Source organism: Schistocerca serialis, chromosome 4 (genome assembly GCF_023864345.2).
Source record: "Schistocerca serialis cubense isolate TAMUIC-IGC-003099 chromosome 4, iqSchSeri2.2, whole genome shotgun sequence".
NCBI lineage: Eukaryota > Metazoa > Arthropoda > Insecta > Orthoptera > Acrididae > Schistocerca > Schistocerca serialis.
In genome coordinates, this window is record NC_064641.1 from 26,385,505 (window position 1) to 26,404,672 (window position 19,168).

The following is a 19,168-nucleotide window of genomic DNA, read 5'->3' on the forward strand; positions in this document are numbered from 1 at the left end:
CACGGTGCTACAAGCCTCTGGTCTGAAATTTACCTTGTACAAATCACAATTTTTTCAGCTGTCTATCACCTATCTCAGTTCTTAAGTCTTGTGTGCTGGTGTCAAGCCTCTATGACAGCAAGTTGATGCCTTTACAGCTTTGTTGTGTCCTAAAATTTCTTCCTGAGGCAGCCACACTGGCCCAGCCACTTCATGCTCTCTTATGTAAAGATGTGCATTTGCACTGGTCACTCACCTGCGAGCCTGCTCTTATCCTGTTAAGATCAATATTATACTTGGCACCTTGCCTGGTTGCCTTCCAAGCAGGCAACATCTTGTTTTGATCATAGATGCCTCTCAGCGTGGCCTTGGGGCTGGGCCTGCACACAAAGATGCAGACTGTTCTGACCCCCTATTGCGTACACTTCCTAAACTGTGGGTTCGGAGCAACAGGGCTACTCACAAATGGAAAAATAAGTCCAAGCTCCAAAAATTTCATGTTTTCCTATATGATTCTAAGTTTAATTTGATTACTGATCATAAACCTCTGGATTCTCTTTTCAGTCCTTTGTTTTCTTTACAGGGCAAAGTATCCCATTCCTGCAATGCTGGACTCTCTTTTTGTCATGCTGTAACTATGAGTATCATTTCCAACTCTCAGTACAACACACTAATGCAGATGGTCTTCCCTGATTGCTGATTGGCCCCAATTCTGCATTTAATTAGGATGAACTGTTGTATTTCCATTTTGATTTTGAAGCCAAAAACACTGTGGATGGTTTTCCCATTAGCAGTTCTTGGATGTCTGTGGCTGTCATGGTCAATCCTGTCTTACATCTGGTTCTTCAGTTTCTCCACCACAGTTGGCTGGATAAACCACTGGGGCAAGAGTCAGGTCCTTTATGTAATTATTATGCTCTCTGCCACCACTTCTCAGTTCTAGATGGTGCGTTACTGTTGGCTACCGAAGAGTCAGTGCCCAGAGTTGTGATCCCATCCACATTGCGAAGGGATATCATGTGCCTTCTCCACCTGCACCTTCGAGGGGTTTCTCATACAAAACTGCTGGCCTGCTGCCACATGTACTGGCTGGGTATTGACAATTACATTACACGCGTTGTGACAGCATGCCCACAGAGCACCACCCATCAAGTCATACCACTGGCCTCTCTTTCCCCATGGCCTGCCCCCTCAGCACCACTGACAGCATATTTGGGGCATATTTTGTGGGTCCATTCCTTAACTCTGTTTGGCTTGTAGTAACTGAAGCTTTTTAAAAATTTCCTTATGTAGTTCATTGCCTGTCCACATTCACGGTGGCTATGGTCACGACCTTCTCAAAAACTTTTTCTTTAGGACTGCCATATACTCAGGTGATGGACAGTAGCTCAAAACTTGTGTCTCTAGATTTTGAAGATTTTTGTATAAGGAGTGGCATCCGGCATGTTACGGCACTTGCCTATCATCTTCAGTTTAATGGAGAGGCAGAGCACCTCGTCTGTTCACTCAAAACTCAAGTGAAATAATATATCGCTCAATCTTCTGCTGGTGAAGCCCTTGATAGGTTCTTGAGTCCATATGGGTTCATTCCAGCTGGCAACCATAGCCCAGTGGAGCTTCCTCACGGCTGCCAGCCCTGTACTCTGCTTCATCTGCTCTGGACAATGCCCACAGGTACCTGCCTCACACCGATTCTATCCAGACCCTGCCATCTGGACCCGCAGGTTTGGCCTGCACCCTAAGTGGATGCCAGCAGGTGTCCATTGCTCCTGAGGCCTCTGCATCACGCACACCTCCAATGGCTTAGTGTCACGACACTATGACCAGCTCCATCCACGCATGACCAACCGCACACTGGAGAGCCCTCTGCCACTGCAGCTACCTCCACCATCTGTGCCAGTCCCTGCATCACGGTCCACACCTCCACCAGCTACAGCACAGTCTTTGCTCTGGGCACCGCTGCCGCTGGGTGAAGGAGTCAGCACGAGGCCACCTCCATCTCTGCAGCCCCTGTTACCACCGCCACCCCAGCCACAGTCTTCTCCGTTGCCTCCGTCACTGAGTGTCTGCGTGGATGTGGACATTGATGCAGCACCACCGTCACTAGTTTTCCCTTACGGCCTTCACAGGGGAATGGGTGCAATGCCTCTCTGGACCTTTTTAGACCATATTCTCCTGTGACAGCATGACACCTGCTCCAGTAGTCATCACCTGCCAATGGAGATATGGACATCTCCAACGTTAACGCTTTCCCTCAAAGGAAAAGTAGTGCTGTAATCCTATAGTGTGAGCATGCATGCATAGTCATACAGTGCATGATACAAGTCCCTCCATGACTGACCTAGAGAGGCTGCCATGCATCCTGGGCAGACAGCGCAGCAAGTATTGTGCCTTACTGAATCATATTACTTTTTCGTTCTTTTCTTTTCTTATATACATAAGCTATATATAAACTGCCAAAGGTAAATTAACGAGTTGTTTTGTAACAAGGATAATGTTTTGATACATCATTAAATATCTGTATGAAACAAAGTAAGAAACGAGCTCTTCAATTTGTGAATACTTGTATCTTCACCCTTTGGTTTCAAGACATGGTAGCATATGGACGTATGCTTGGATCTGTCATACCAGCATTGTTAAAAAGGTGCATTTTAATTGTTCACTAAAAGTATTGTAAAAGTTATTGGAAAAGCAAAATTTATTTGCTTGGTTAAGAGATCAGCTCCTATCTAACATCATTTCACTCGCCGCTGAGATCCTGCATCAAGAGGTTCAGTGCAGACAAGAAGAATTTACGCATTATCTGGAGGAGCATTCTTTGCTGATTCCTGGCAGCACCCTTGCTGAAAAGGTAGTGTAAGAGCACAAAATTTATTTAAATACAGTAGAAGAAGCTCTAAAAAGAGAAGGAAAGTAAATTTCTAGCTAAAATGGATTCAAGTTTAAAGGAAGCAGAGGATAGGTTATGATGCAGTATTGCTAAATCTAGTGACATTCCAAAACAACTTTTGACAGAAAACAAACTCAAGCTTTTAGAGTACTTAGATACTTTCACTGGTTACCCACAATACATGGCTAGCCCATCTAAGGAAAATAGAAAAGGATGCAGTAGTTCAGTGTTATTGGGAATCTCTTCATATGGAAGCAGAACAAAACTTGGGTGGTATTACTTCTGATATAGTGCTTTTACAACATTACAACACGTTACCTTCTATAACATTGACTGTGAATCTGTTATTCCTGGGTGCATTAGTAACCAGTGACATACTCCATCTATGTGTGTGCCCTATCATATATTCTGTCACTTAGTATTAAGAACAAATAAATACATCATAGATTATAATGGATATGAACGGATTATCTTTCAACAGTTCCAACATTAGAAACAAAGAGGTTGGAGTATGTTAACAGTAATATAGAATAAAATCATGCATCATTAGTAAGTAAGTAACTGGCTATGTACTTGAAACAAACATTCCAATTTCATGGATGGACTACTTTGGTATTGTAGCCAACACATGGAGTTTGTTTCACTTGTGCTGTTTTTATTGTACTTCACTTATATACATGTATATTTCTAATTTCTTTTTTTCTTCTTGACACTAACATCATTATTGTCTGAAGAATACATGCTTGCACAGCTTAAACAATCAGAGAAGCTTCTATAACAAATTCAACACAATGCGCTTCCCACAATTAGTGAAATTTGCGGTTACCGACAGCAGATGCGAACAACATACTCTATTGGTAAAACACTGTTACGGTGATAAATGCCACAAGGTAGTGACTTACAGTTTCAAAATTAAAGCAAATATTTAAAACCCTTCATGCCTATTTTACACAGAACACATACATGGTTTCTATACGTAATGATGTATATATGCTTCAACTTCCATTTAGTCATGTAAAACAGAATTGTCAAAAATAGTGACTTATGCAGTTTTAAAGCTAACTGATTTTCATATATACTTCATAGAATGAGAAATACTCATAGATCTCTCTACTTTTCTGTTACTCTCCAGATTTTTAGTTTTTGCCAGAAATTGCAACACTTTTGGTAAGTTGACTGTATGTCTCATTCCTTGCTATCCTTTGCAATCAAACAATCCTGCTGAATATTAGTAGTAAAATTATTTTCAGTTAATTGTGTTTTTCATCTGTTAAGAAGCGATTTGAAAATTCTACAGAACTTAGGCAATGGGGGAGAGCTGACCTATTACATGCATCACCCACAATTGAATCACGGGGAAGCACATTTCAGGTTTGGCTACATGAAACACTCAACAACTTGATGGCTATGAGTATAAATTTCAACTTCCATAACATTTTGATTAAAAAGGCTTTCCTCATCCCCTCAAACCCAGAACCTCTCTCAGAAGAACCCCAAAAGTGCCCCACTTGTGACAGGATACTTCCCAGGACTGGATCAGACTCTGAATGTGGCTCTCCAGCAAGGATACGACTTCCTCAAATCCTGCCCCGAAATGAGATCCATCCTTCACAAAATCCTCCCCATGCACCCTCCCACCACCACCTACTCCAGCCCTGTAACCCGGAAGGTGTACACGATCAAAGGCAGAGCCACGTGTGACAGCACCCACGTGATTTACCAACTGACCCGCCTACACTGTGAAGCTTTCTATGTAGGAATGAGCAGCAACAAACTGTCCATTCGCATGAACGGACACAGGCAGACAGTGTTTGTTGGTAATGAGGATCACCCTGTGGCTAAACATACCTTGGTGCACGGCCAGCACATCTTGGCACAGTGTTACACCGTCCAGGTTATCTGGATACTTCCTACTGACATCAACCTATCAGAACTCCGGAGATGGGAACTTGCCCTTCAATATATCCTCTCTTCCCGTTATCCACCACGCCTCAACCTCCGCTAATTTCAAGTTGCTGCTGCTCATACCTCACCTTTCATTCAATAACATCTTTGCCTCTGTACTTCCGCCTCGACTGACATCTCTACCCAAACTCTTTGCCTTTACATATGTCTGCTTGTGTCTGTTATGTGCGGATGGATATGTGTGTATGTGCGAGTGTATACCTGTCCCTTTTTCCCCCCAAGGTAAGTCTTTCCGCTCCCGGGATTGGAATGACTCCTTACCCTCTCCCTTAAAACCCACATCCTTTCGTCTTTTCCTCTCCTTCCTTCTTTCCTGATGAAGCAACCGTGGGTTGCGAAAGCTTTAAATTTGTGTGTGTGTGTGTTTGTGTTTGTTATTGTTATTGTTTCTATCAACGTACCAATGCTGTCGTTTGGTAAATTACAGAATCTTTGTTTTTAGATACATTTTTCCCACATGGAATGTTTCAAAGATGCTTGTTCTACCATGTCTCTCAGTAAGGTTTCACTGCCTTCACACCTCACTAGCCTCTCTGAGAGTGGACAAGGAAAAGTGAACAAACAAGTCACAGCTTTATGTTAAGATTCCTCTACAAAATTTTAGTATTTCTATATAACTTTTTTTAAAATTGTAACATGATTTCCTCATTTAACAATAAAAGGTGTGTAAATACTACCATAACGAGCAGCCATGTCAGCAGCTCTTTCTCCCCAGATCCCATTCACTGTAACAAGGACAATGTCCCCAGGTTCTATGAGGTTACACATAACTGCTTCCATTCCAGCATGACCAGTGGCACTAACAGCAAGTGTCAACCTGTTCCTTGTTTGAAACACATACTGCAGCCCTTCTTTTATTTCATCCATGATCTGCAAAAGAAAAGAGAAACAGACTAAATGTGCCAGTCTACAATAACCAGGAAAATGAGAATGTTCTGTGATGTGCTATGGCTCAGTGCACTATCTTACACAAAAGCAAGAACAAAACTGCAGGTGTCAATACCACATCTTTCTTAAATACAGAGACTGGTCAAGAGTCAGGCTGTTGTATTATCTAATTAGGAAACAAGATGATGTCAACAATGAAGGAAAAGACAGATTACTGCTTACTATGAAGAAGACACATTAAGTTCCACGCAGGCACAATTAAAAGACATTTACATAAAGCTTTCAACCCACTTTCATCAGCAAAAGAGAAATACACACCATTCGTACACACAAGTAAGCACACCTCATACACACGACTCAGACCAGAATGCTGGAGTTGGCAGTCATGTGTGCATGTGATGTGCTTCCTTGTGTGTATGAATAGTGTGTGTTTCACTTTTGCTGATGAAGGTTGCGGTCGAAAGCTTTATGTAAGTCTCTTTTAATTGTGTCTGTCTGCAACTTAACTTCTCTTCTTTATGGCAAGAAGCAATTTGTGTTTTCCTTCATTGCTGATATTCCTACCTAGAGTTTCCACTGTTTTAAGGAATAAGACAGTCAGAAAGCAATGATAATTGCTCAGGAGGTGGGTGCATTCAAGGAAATATACACTAACATCTGAAAACTACAACACCTTGAAGGGTACATATGACAGAAACAAATTTTATGTCGCAGATTAGGTATATGACAATACACAAATGATGAAGATTACACAGCTGTATACTTACTCTTCCTTTGAGATAGACTATGAGATGAAGTCCTAACACGCTGCAGTGTTGAGTCTCTAAATATTATGGAATAGGAAACCTCCTTCCACACAGTTTTCATGTAATGCATAAATAGTGATTGTTGGAGCACTGTGACAAACCAGCTGCTGACCTATCATATCTCCGACATATTTGACAGCAAGTATCAGAAGAATATACAGGTCATGGAAACAGTGGCAACCATTTTTCTTGAAAAAGGCTTTCAAATTCCTTGTCAAATGTGGCTGAGCAACATCCTGTTGATATATGGCTTGTGGAGATGCCTGAAGAAGAGGTAGTACCTCAGGCTTGTTGCCTAGCACTGCTCATTCTATTCACTGCTCTGCTCTACACACCTTGACTTATTTGGCTAAATTAGACAAAAGTTCAAGTGTGCTTTGATTCACAGAAAGTGTGTGGTCTCATCTCAATAAGTAGCACTGTGTAAGAGTTCTCCTATATTCTGACATACGGGGTTCTTTTTTTGTTCCAAAAGTTATCAGATATTGTGTAATAGTCTTGAAGGGTAGAAAGAGAACACCTTTGAGTCTTTATGTAGAAACTGAGTGTGATGGGAAAGTTATCTGGTTGCGCATAACAGGTCTAGGTGAGACCAAGTTAACTGCTGGATGTTTTAACGACCACCTAACTCCACTGTGACAGTTCCAGAGACATTCAAAGTAAGTTTATTGTCAGTTGTGCATAAGTACCCAGATCATGTAATACTACTTGGTGGTGACTTTAACCTACCAACTATGGATTCATTGCAGGGGGTACAGATAGTCTTGTGACGTACAAAGGAGGTTTGGATAGTTCTCGGAACAGAATAGGAAAAAAGTACTTACATCACTGAAACCTTTTTTTTATTTTTCTATGTAATCTCCTTGTAGATTAATGCACCTGGTCGAATGATGTTCCAGTGCCTTGATCCCATCTCAAAAATGAGTTTCCTCCAGGCCTGCAAAATATTTGTTAACTCCGGCTATCAATTCTTCGTTTGAAGTGAATCTTTGTCCACCAAGGAAAGTTTTCACTTTTGTGAAGAGATGGAAGTCTGACGGAGCTATATCAGGTGAATAAGGTGGGTGTGGCAACAATGCATACCCTAGTTCATGTAATTTTTCCATGGCGATGGCACATGTTTTTGATCCAGCATCAAGAGTCGCGGCACCTGTCTTGCAGATACATTTTTCATTTATAATTCTTCAGTTAAAATGTGTTATACCCTTTCAGATGATGTCTGCCAAGCATGAGCAATTTCACGCACGTTGAATCGGTGATCCTCCATGACCATTTTGTGCACTTGTGCATTATTTCTGGAGTAGTGACACATATTGGCCGACCACTGCGCGGATCATCATCTAAGCTCTCCCAACCAAATTTAAATTCATTTGTCCATTTGGCAACAGTTGAATATTTAAGATCGGAGTCCCCCAGTGTATTGTGGAAATTGGCATGAATGTCCTTTGCTCCGCAAATCACTATGTGGGAACAACAACAGAGCAATGTCACCACCACAGCTCTCTTCCAAGAGCACTGATGTGGCATGTGTTTGCAGGCAACAGACCAATGAATATCATGTGAACAACTCGTTGTGCTACCAATGACCTCTTGTGGTGATTCCAAGAACTTTTCAAACCACCCTCGTACTTTTGAACATGTTTCCCAACTGTCTTGAGGAGCTAGTTGGCATCCAACACATAATGGAAGTATCTTGGACCTTGTAGCTACAACCAGGCCAGACCTTATAGATGGTGTCAGTATAGAGATGAGAATTAGTGATAATGAACGTCATCATAGCAACTAGGGTTATGAAGGTTAATAAATCAGTCAAGTGGGCTAGGAGAAAGAACAGATAGGCAGTTGTCAACATCTCTCTTAGACAATGAGCTGCAGTCATTTACCTCCAGAATGATGGCCATAGAGGAATTATGGGCAAAGTTTAAACAGACTATAAATTGTGCTCTGTACAAGTATGTGCCCAAGAAGTGGTTAAGGACAGAAAAGACCCATCATAGTTAAATAACGAAATTCAGAAAATGCTGAGGAAGCAAAGGCTGTAGCACTCTTGGTCCAAAAGAACAAATGCAAATGACGATAAGCAAAGATTAGTAAAGATTTGTGCATCTGCAAAAAGATCTATGTGTGAAGCATGCAAGAGTTACCACAGTCATATCTTGTCTAAAGATCTGGTGGAGAACCCGAAAAAATTCTGATCATATGTGAAATCACTGAGCGGGCCTAAGGCTTCCATCCAGTCACTTGTTGGTCAGTCTGATTTGACTGTAGGAGATAGCAAAAGGTAGGCCAAAGTTTTAAATTCCTATTTAAGAAATTGTTCACGCAGGAGAATAGTACAAACATACTGTCATCTGATGATGATGAAATGATGATGTTCGGTTTGTGGGGCACTCAACTGCGCGGTTATCAGCGCCTGTACAAATTCCCAATCTTTACACAGTCCAATATAGGGAATTTCACGAATGATGATGAAATGATGAGGACAACACAAACACCCAGTCCCCAGGCAGAGAAAATGAGCAACCCGGCTGGGAATCGAACCCGGGACCCCATTATCAAGAGGCATACTGTCATCTGATCATTGCACAGACTCCCCTATGGATGACATAGTAATAAGTATCTCTGATGTACAGAAATAACTGAAAGACAAAAATCAAACAATGGAAAATCCAGGATGAATGTAACAATACTGTGAAAGGGAAAGTAGATACTCACCATATTAGCAGAGTTGCTGAATCACAGATAGGCACAACGAAAAGACTGTCACAAATATAGCTTTCGGTCTGTAAGGCCTTCATCAAAATTAGATGTCAAACACACACATACACACTCACGCAAATGCAACTCACACACACATGACTTGTCAGGTGTGTCTGAGTTGCGTTTGCGTGAGTGTGTATGTGTGTGTGTTTGTCGTCTAATTTTGATGAAGGCTTTACAGACCAAAAGCTATATTTGTGACAGTCTCTTTGTTGTGCCTCTATGCGACTCAGCATCTCCACTATATGGCGATAGCAACTTTCATTTGCACAATATTGAAACAACTGAAAGAGTTTAAAACAATTACGTCACCAGGTCCAGATGGAATCCCAATTCAGTTTTACAAAGAGTACTCTATTTCATTGGCCCCTTGCTCAGTTTGCATTTATTGCAAATCTCTTAACCAGCACCAAGTGCCAAGCAACTGGAACAAAGCACAGATGACTACTGTATGTAAGAAAATTAAAGAAAAGACTCACCAAATTATAGACCAATGTCCTTAACATAAGATTGCTGCAGAATTGTAGAGCATATTCTGAGTTTGAATATAATATATTTCCTAGAGACCAAAAAGCCCATTCCCACAATTCAGCATGGCTTTAGAAAGCAACGCTCATGCAAAACCCAGCTTGCTCTTTTCTCGTATGATATACTGTGAACCGTAGATAAAGGACACTAGGCTGAGTCCATATTTCTAGATTTCAGAAAAGTATTCAACACCGTACCCCACTGCAGACTGTTAACAAAGGTAAGTGCATACAGAATAGGCTCACAGACATGTGACTGGCATAAAGACTTCTTAAATAATAGAACCCAGCGTGTTGTCTTTGACTGAAAGTGTTCAGCAGAGACTGGGTGAAAATCAGGAATGGCCAAGGCAAGTGAAATAGGACCATTGCTATTTTCTATATACATAAACGATCCAGCAGACAGAATGGGCAGTAATCTGTGGTTGTTTGCCAATGATATTATAGTGTACAGGAAGGTGTTGAAAATAAGTGAGTGTAGATTGATACAAGATGACATAGGTAAAATTTGTAGTTGGTTTGATTAATTACTGTAGAAAAATGTAAGTTAGCATGGATGAGTAGGGAAAACAATCCCATAATGTTCGGATACAGCATTAGTAGCATCCTGCTTGACACATTCACATCATTTAAACATCTGGGCATAATGCTGCAAAACAGTATGAAATGGAATGAGCATGAGAGGCTTGTGGTGAAGGTGAAGGTGGGAAGGTGAATGGCCAACTTCAGTTTATTGGGAGAATTTTAAGCAAGTGCATTTCATCTATAAAGGAGACCACATGTAGAACACTAGTGCAACCTATTCTTGAGTACTGCTTGAGTGTTTGGGATCCACACCATGCTGGATTGAAAAAAGACATCCAAGCAATTCATAGGTGAGCTGTTAGACTTGTTACTGGTAGGTTTGATCAGCATGGAAGTGTTACCAACATGCCTCAGGAGCTCAAATGGGAATCCCTGGGTGGAAGGAGACATTCATTTCGAAGAAAGTTTAGAGAAACAGCATTTGAAGCTGACTACAGAAAGATCCTACTGCCGCCAACATACATTTTGTATGGGGATGACAAAGATTAGATACAAGAAATTAGGGTTCATATAGAGTCATATAGACAATCATTTATCCCTCGCTCTATCTGTGAGTGGAACAGGAAAGGAAATGACCAGTTGTGGTACAACATACCCTCCACCAAACACCATATGGTGGCTTGTGGAATATGTATGTAGATGTAGATGCAGAACACAAGGAAATAGTGAGCTGAGCATCACTAAGTTCCAACAACGTATCTATCACAGGTGGAGATTCGGAGAAGCAAATCCAAACTGAAAACTTTTTTATCCACTGGTCAGAAGAATTAGGGGAACATGACTTTGGGCTTTTTCCATACTCCATTGAGCAATAATTGAGGACTGGGCATGTTACCAAATTATACCTTTATCTTTCACAACAAAAAATCATTTCATCCTCGACTGCTTGCATAAAAAGAACTGAAATGTCAGACAGGTGTCAAAAACGAAGTGGAAACAATCATTCATCCCATCACCCCAGGTACTTTTCGTTGAACTCTGAGAGCTTCAATAATGTGTATGCCCCCTGTGAGAGTTTATCACTGCCTGACATCTATGTAACATGCTTCGTGTAAGTCTACACAAGTCAGCCTGTGTTATCCACTCCCATTCTAATAAGACTATAACAACTGATTTTAGCCAAGAGAGTAATTACTAAATTTTGTGCTATTCTGAACCACACGAGGATTTAAAATATTAACTTAACAAAACATTGTGAAGGATGATCAATGAAAATGTTTCTTGGTGGGGACAGAAGAGTGGTGAAAGAGACCCGAGAGTTGGTCCTTTGTGACAAAAGCAGACAGAACATTTTCATATGTGGAACATCACCACTGTGTGTGGGTGAGATATGGGATGGCTGTGCCAGCTGGCAAGAACTCTTTGGCATAGTCTGGCAAAGAAGGGACATGATGCCTGTCTCAACTGAGACTCCAACTGCAGAAATTGTGTCCAGTGGAGACTCTACTCAAAATTACTGGCTAATTCACCTATCCTGCAAAGATTACATGGGTACTAATCTCTGAAGTAACGATGGCTGCCACTTTCTGTACTGCATAGAGGAAGTAACCACCACTATCTTGTAAAACAATCTCTGAATATTGAAAGACTTGCTTGAAGGACCTTTTTGCAAGGGCTGAACATAAATTAATCTCCAATTAGCTACTAAAACCGACAAATGCCTGTACCGTAAAGATGCTTGCATGTTTGGAGAATGACACTTTGAAGGTCATGTTGTGTCAGTTAGCTCTCTGTTGTGTTTGTCAGTGTGTAAGCAGCATGTGATTGAAATGGATGGTGTTATTGTGTCACTCACCCGTCATGAGGTACATTCTGTCATACAGTTCCTGCAAGCAGGAGTGCAGAAAGTTGAAATAAGCAGTTCTCATAATATGCAAAGATCAGCACATTCCTCAAACTGGGGAACTATCAAGAATGGGGTTCCACAAGGATCGGTCTTGGGTCTTTTGTTGTTCTTAATATATATTAATGACTTGCCATTCTATATTCATGAAGAGGCAAAGTTAGTTCTCTTTGCTGATGATACAAGTATAGTAATCACACCTGACAAACAAGAATTAACTGATGAAATTGTCAATAATGTCTTTCAGAAAATTACTACGTGGTTCCTTGTAAACGGACTCTCACTGAATTTTGATAAGACACAGTACATACAGTTCCGTACAGTAAATGGTGACGCCATTAATAAATATAGACCTTAATCAGAAGCATATAGCTAAGGTACAATATTCAAAATTTTTAGGTGTGTCCATTGATGAGAGATTAAACTGGAAGAAACACATTGATGATCTGCTGAAACGTTTGAGTTCAGCTACTTATGCAATAAGGATCATTGCAAATTTTGGTGATAAACATCTTAGTAAATTAGCTTAATACGCCTATTTTCACTCATTGCTTGCATATGGCATCATATTTTGGGGTAATTCATCACTGAAGGATAAAGTATTTATTGCACAAACATGTGTAATCAGAATAATAGCTGGAGTCCACCCAAGATCATCCTGCAGACATTTATTTAACGATCTAGGGATATTCACAGTAGCTTCTCAGTATATGTACTCTCTTATGCAATTTGTTATTAACAACCAAAGCCAATTCAAAAGTAATATTAGTGTGCATAACTACAATACTAGGAGAAAGGATGAGCTTCACTATTCAAGATTAAATCTAACTTTGGCACAGAAAGGGGTGAATTATACTGGCACTAAAGTCTTTGGTCACTTACCAAATAGTATCAAAAGTCTGACAGATAACCAACAAGTGATTAAGAAGAAATTAAAAGAATTTCTGAATGACAACTCCTTCTACTCCATTGAGGAATCTTTAGATATAAATTAAGAAAAAAAATTAAAATAAAATAAAAAAGTTGTTATATTAACTTAATTATGTTGTTAAATTAACTTAATTATGTCATGTATTGGAAGACTTGACTTGTTTCACATCATTACGAAATATCGTATTCATGATCCATGGAACTAGTTTTAATCTAATCTAATCTAGAAAGAGTCAGTGCCACAAAGAGTCACTATCGACTGTGTCATGTGTATGGGGCTGGGAATATAAGTGAATATTGTTGTGAGGGAGTGGTGCAGAAAATTCAAGGCTGATGGCACATAGTCCATGATGAAAATGGTTGAAGAAGACATTCAGAAGTGTCAGGTGAACTAGTGCATCATGCTGATGAAATTGCGGAGGTACATCTTTCTCAAGATGTACCTCAGAGTTCAAGGACAACCCTTTTTAACATTTTCACATAGAGGTAGTGTTACCATAATGTTCACAAAACTGAAAGAATAGATTCTATCCACACATTCCTTCTGTTCCATGTGACTGGGGATGAAATGGGTGCAGTACATGAACCCTGAAACTGAGAAACATTTCAGACATAATACACACTCATTCTCCAAGTCAGCTCAAAAAATTCAAGTAGATCCCGTCACAAATTCCTGTTACAAATTTTTGGGACCACAAAGGAATTTTGACGAAAGACTTAAAAGTGTGAATAGTGTGACATCACAAGTTCATTCTGAGACTCTTGCAAAACTCTGAAAGTCAATCCAAAACAAATGATGCTGGATGATTCTCATAGGAATCATTCTCCTTCATGATAATGTGCAACCCCATCATGTGAATCGTACTAAGGAGAAACTCACACTTTTTGCCTGGCAAATTTTTCAACATACTTCCTATAGTTTGGATTTGGCACCAGGAGATTTTCATCTCTTCCTTAAGATGAAGATCTGGCTGGTTACTCCACACTTCACAACAGACAAAGAGCTCAAGGCTGCTGTCAACAGCTGGCTGAAGCACCTGGTGGCACCAATCTTTGAAGATGGGATTAATAACTGGTGTCACGTTATGACAAATGTTTTAGTTTGGGTGATGACTATGGAGTGAAGTAATAAAACATGTAATTACAGACTGTATACAAAAAATTACCAGTTTTTTCTTTTTTTAATAGCCAGTTTTTATGAATAGCTTTTGTATTAAATGATCTTAACACTGTAGCAGTGTTTCAGAGTTTCATTAACATAAACTACCATGTTTGCTGAGAATATATAATTGTTAAAAGATATTTGAACCTATGAGCTATTAAATCTCTAAGTAATTGCAAATTTTTGACTTCATCCCCATTGCGAACTTTCTTCCAGAGAATTTAATGGGAAATGATATCAGAGTAGGTAGGGAACTCAGTTTTAAAAGAATAGGTCATCACACACAGAATAGATTGTACACAATAAAATAGTTCATAATGTGAGGCAACATCCATGGTATACAGTCACTGTAAAGCAACTTCTAAAGAAAAAGATATTAATGCACAATAGGTGTAAAACAAAGTGCAGCGCTGTAGATAGGGAGATGTTGAATAAAACACATTTTGCTGTCCAATGACTACCATAGCAGACTATTGACAAGTGATATTTCACAGAAACCCAAGAAATTCTGGTCATATGTAAAAGCTGTTAGTGACACCAAAGTTAGTGTCCAGTCCCTAGCAAATGAGACAGGAACCGAAACTGAGGGTAGCAAAGCAAAAGCTGAAATGCTTAACTCTGTTTTCAAGTTTTCCTTTACAAATGAAGACCCAGGAGAATTGTCTCAATTTAATCCCTATACCACTGGAAAGATGAATGAAATAAGTATCAGTGTCAGTGGTGTTGAGAAACAGCTGAAATCGTTACAATTGAACAAGCTCCCGCACCCGATGGAATCCCTGTCAGATATTATACAGAATTTGCAGCTGAGTTTGCCCCTCTTCTAACTATAATCTATCATAGATCACTTAAACAAAAGCCCATGCCCAGTTCTTGGAAAAAGGGTACAGGTCATATCCATCTACAAGAAGGGTGGTGTAAGTGATCCATAAAACTACTGTCCAATATTCTTGACATCAATTTGTTGTAGAATCTTATAACATAACCTGAGATCAAACATACTGATGTATCTTGAACAGAGTGACTTCCTCAATGTCAACCAGCATGGATTTCAAAAACATTGATCATGTGAAACTCAATTCGCACTTTTTTCACATGACATACTGAATGCTTTGGATCAAGGCAACCAGGCAGATGCTGTTTCTCCATTTCTGAAAAGCATTTGACTCAGTACCACACCTACTCTTACTCTCAACAGTACAACCAAATGGGGTATCAAGTGAAGTTTTTGACTGGATTGAGGACTTTTTGGAGGGAGGACACAACATTTTTCTTGGATGGAGAGTCATCGTCAAATGTAGAAGTAACTTCTGTGTGTCCCAGGGAAGTGTGTTGGGACCCTTGCTGTTCACGTCATATATTTCTGACCTTGCAGACAATATTAATAGTAAAATCAGGCTTCTGCAGACGATACAGTTATCTCTAATGAAGTACTAACTGCATAAATATTCAGTCATATATTGATAAGATTTCAAAGTGGTGCTGAGATTGGCAACTTGCTTTAAATGTTCAGAAATCTAAAATTTTCCCCTTCACAAAGTGAAAAAACATAATATCCTATGACTTTAATATCAATAAGTCACTATCGGAATCAACCACTGATGCAAATACCTGGATGTAGCTCTTTGTAGGGATATGAAATGAAATGATCACACACATTCAGCCATGGGAAAAGCAGGTGGTAGACCAGTTTATTGGTAGAATACTGCGGAAGTGCAATCAATCTACAAGAGACATTGCTTACAAATCTCTCATGTGACTGATTCTAGACCATTGCTTAGGTGTGTGGGACCTATATCAGACAGGACTAACAGGGGATATTGAATAAATACAGAAAAGGATAGCACAAATGGTCACAGGTTTGTTTAATCCATGAGAGAGTGTCACAGAGATACGGAAGGAACTGAGCTGGAAGACTCTTGAAGATAGAAGTAAACTATCCCAAAAAAGTCTATTAACAAAGTTTCAAGAACTGGCTTTAAATGATTACTCTAGGAGTATTCTACAACCCCCTAAATATCGCTCACATAGGGACAATGAAGAGAAGATCAGAATAATTAGTACACACACAAAGGCATTCAAACAAGCATCTTCCCACCCTCCATGAGATTAGATTAGATTAGTTTTTCGTTCCATAGATCTGTGCTGAGGAGGTCCTCGTGGATGTGGAACATGTCAATTTCTTTTTTTTTTTTTTTTTTTTTTAGCTGAAATAACAATACTAATAGTATGAATATATACAATACATCATTTGTTTCTATTAAAAAGTTCGTCAATGGAGTAGAAGGAGTTGGCCACTAGTAAGTCTTTCAGGCTCCTTTTAAACTGATCTTGTGAATGGAACAGGAAGAAACCCTAATAGCTGGTACATTGTGACATACCCTCTGCCATAGATCTCACAGTGGTTTGCAGAGTATAGATGCAGATGTAGATGTAGAGCTCACTGAACTCAGTGCTACCGAGACAACTCAGCTAAATAGACTTTCTGACTACATATAACTGTAACCAGCATAATTTCAAATAATAGACTTAACAACTTCAACTGCCTTTTGGTTGATGAACTCTGTCACTGTTGTGACTCATACTTGTGATATAGATTGTAGATTGTTGATTGTAGATTGTATTTTATTGGTCCTGTTGTCTACATAGCAGCTTATGCATAAGACATTGGACAAGTCAAGTTATAAATATACAGGCTGAAAGTCATTTCAAGGCATACATACTTAAGCTTACAATAATACACTTTACACGTAAGTATTTATGTAACACATTTCATAAGTTTAAATATTCTTCAATGAAGTAAAACCAGTGATGCTGTAATTATGACTTTAGAGATTTTCCAAATGTATTGACCTCAGTGATAGCTTTTATGTTTTCAGGAAGTTTGTTATAAAGCTTAACTCCCATGTGAAAAGTACCTTTTTGGCACAGTGCTGTGCTGATTTGAGTCATATGTATGTTTCTGTTTTGTCTGGTAAAGTGCTCATGTATATCACAGTTTTTTTGCAGTCTCCGGTCCTTGCCTGTTACATTTAATTTAAAGAACAAAAGGGTTTCCATAATGTATACACATGGTAATGGAGGAATACCAGATTTCTTAAACAGGGGTTTACAAGAGTCTCTAGGCTTGCACCCAAACAAGATTCTAATGGCCCTTTTTTGTAGTTTAAAAGTGCTATTAGCTGTTTTAGAGTTTCCCCAGAAGGTGACCCCATATCTAAGACGAGAATGAAAGTACGCATGATATGCTTTCAATACTGTTTTCTCACTAAAGCATGATTTTAATGAACAAAGAAGGTAACATGTTTTGCTCAGTTCTGCATTGAGATATTCAATATGCTTATTCCATCTGATGTTACTCTGCAGTCAAAGTCCTAAGAATTTGGTTTCAGTACTGTTACCAACTGGTTCGTCATTGATAGAGACTGATGGGATAAACATGTCCTTGTTACGAACATTGTGGAATTTTAGAGCAACGGTTTTCTTACTGTTTATTACAAGCTGATTACTCTGTGCCCAGCTGCTAAGTTGTTTCGTGACTGTGTTTACTGTCTGCTGTAACTGTTCATTGTCGTCTCCTTTTAGTAGAATCGTGGTGTCATCTGCAAATATGATTGTTTTGTGTGCATCAATATTTAAGCTTAGATCATTTATATACAGAAGAAACAGAAGGGGTCCCAATACTGATCCTTGGGGTACACCACATTTTATTTGTTTATAGTCAGATAAGCGATTAGATACAGTTTTTAGTTCAGTATTTGTGTGCTTTATGCACACTGCCTGCATACGATTAGTCAGGAAGGAACTGATCCACTTGTTGGACAGACCTCGAATATCATATCTTTCTAGCTTTGATAGCAGAATTTTATGGTCCACCATGTCAAAAGCTTTTGACAAGTCAATAAAGACTCCTATTGTTTCCTGTTTGTTGTCCATCAAGTTTAGGATGGAATTGATGCACTCATAGACAGCAGTTGTCGTTGACCTCTTATTTCTGAATCCATGTTGTTCATTACATAGGATGCTGTTTTTATTTATAAATTTCGTAAGTTTCTCATACATAACTTTTTCCAGTACTTTAGAGATGCAGGAGGAAATTGTGACGGGTCTGTAGTTATTTACATTGTCTTTATCCCCTTTTTTATATACCGGAATAACTTTTGATGTTTTCAACACATCAGGGAAAGTGCCTGCCTGAAGTGAGCAGTCGCATAAATGTGTGAGTACTTCAATTAGGTTTGATGCGCTCTTCTTTAACATTGTTGCAGGTATACCATCAATACCTGCCGACTTGGAATTTTTTAGTCCTTTTATTGCTTTAGCTACTTCATCTTGTGAAACAGAAGTGATGTACATTGATCCTCTACATGCACTTATTTTATATTCATTTGCCTGGGTGCTCTTAAAGTTTGATTGTAACATATTTTCAGCAACACCTGTGGAAAAAGTTGTTAAATGTGTTGGCTACTTCTAAGTGGTTTGTTACTTTTTTATTTTTATGTGATAGTGTTATATTTTTGCAAGGTTGTCTATATTCTCCACATTCTTTTTTTATAACACTCCACATAGCCCTTGATTTATTAGCTGAATTATAAATGATTTCATCATTATGCATTATTTTTGCTGCTTTTATTACTTTTCTTAATATTTTGGAATATTTTTTATAGTATGCGCGTACTACAGGTGAGGAAGTTTTTGAGTTACATATTTCATGAAGTAGTCTTTTCTTCTGGCATGAAACCCTTATTCCCTTTGTGATCCAGCTGTTTGTTCTAGAGTTTCCCCATATGGTTAATGTTTTCAGTAGAAATGCAAGTTCAAAGAAATGGGTTA

At 39.2% G+C, this 19,168-nt stretch overlaps 1 protein-coding gene across 1 annotated transcript in view; it reads right to left on the minus strand.

The window, feature by feature from the left end:
• Positions 1 to 19,168, minus strand: part of LOC126473948 (alanine--glyoxylate aminotransferase-like) — a 66,492-nt gene that overhangs the window by 35,631 nt on the left and 11,693 nt on the right. The window contains exon 2 of the mRNA XM_050101310.1: positions 5,512 to 5,704. Within this exon, the coding sequence (XP_049957267.1) occupies positions 5,512 to 5,704 (193 nt within the window). The remainder of the gene's footprint in view (positions 1 to 5,511; positions 5,705 to 19,168) is intronic.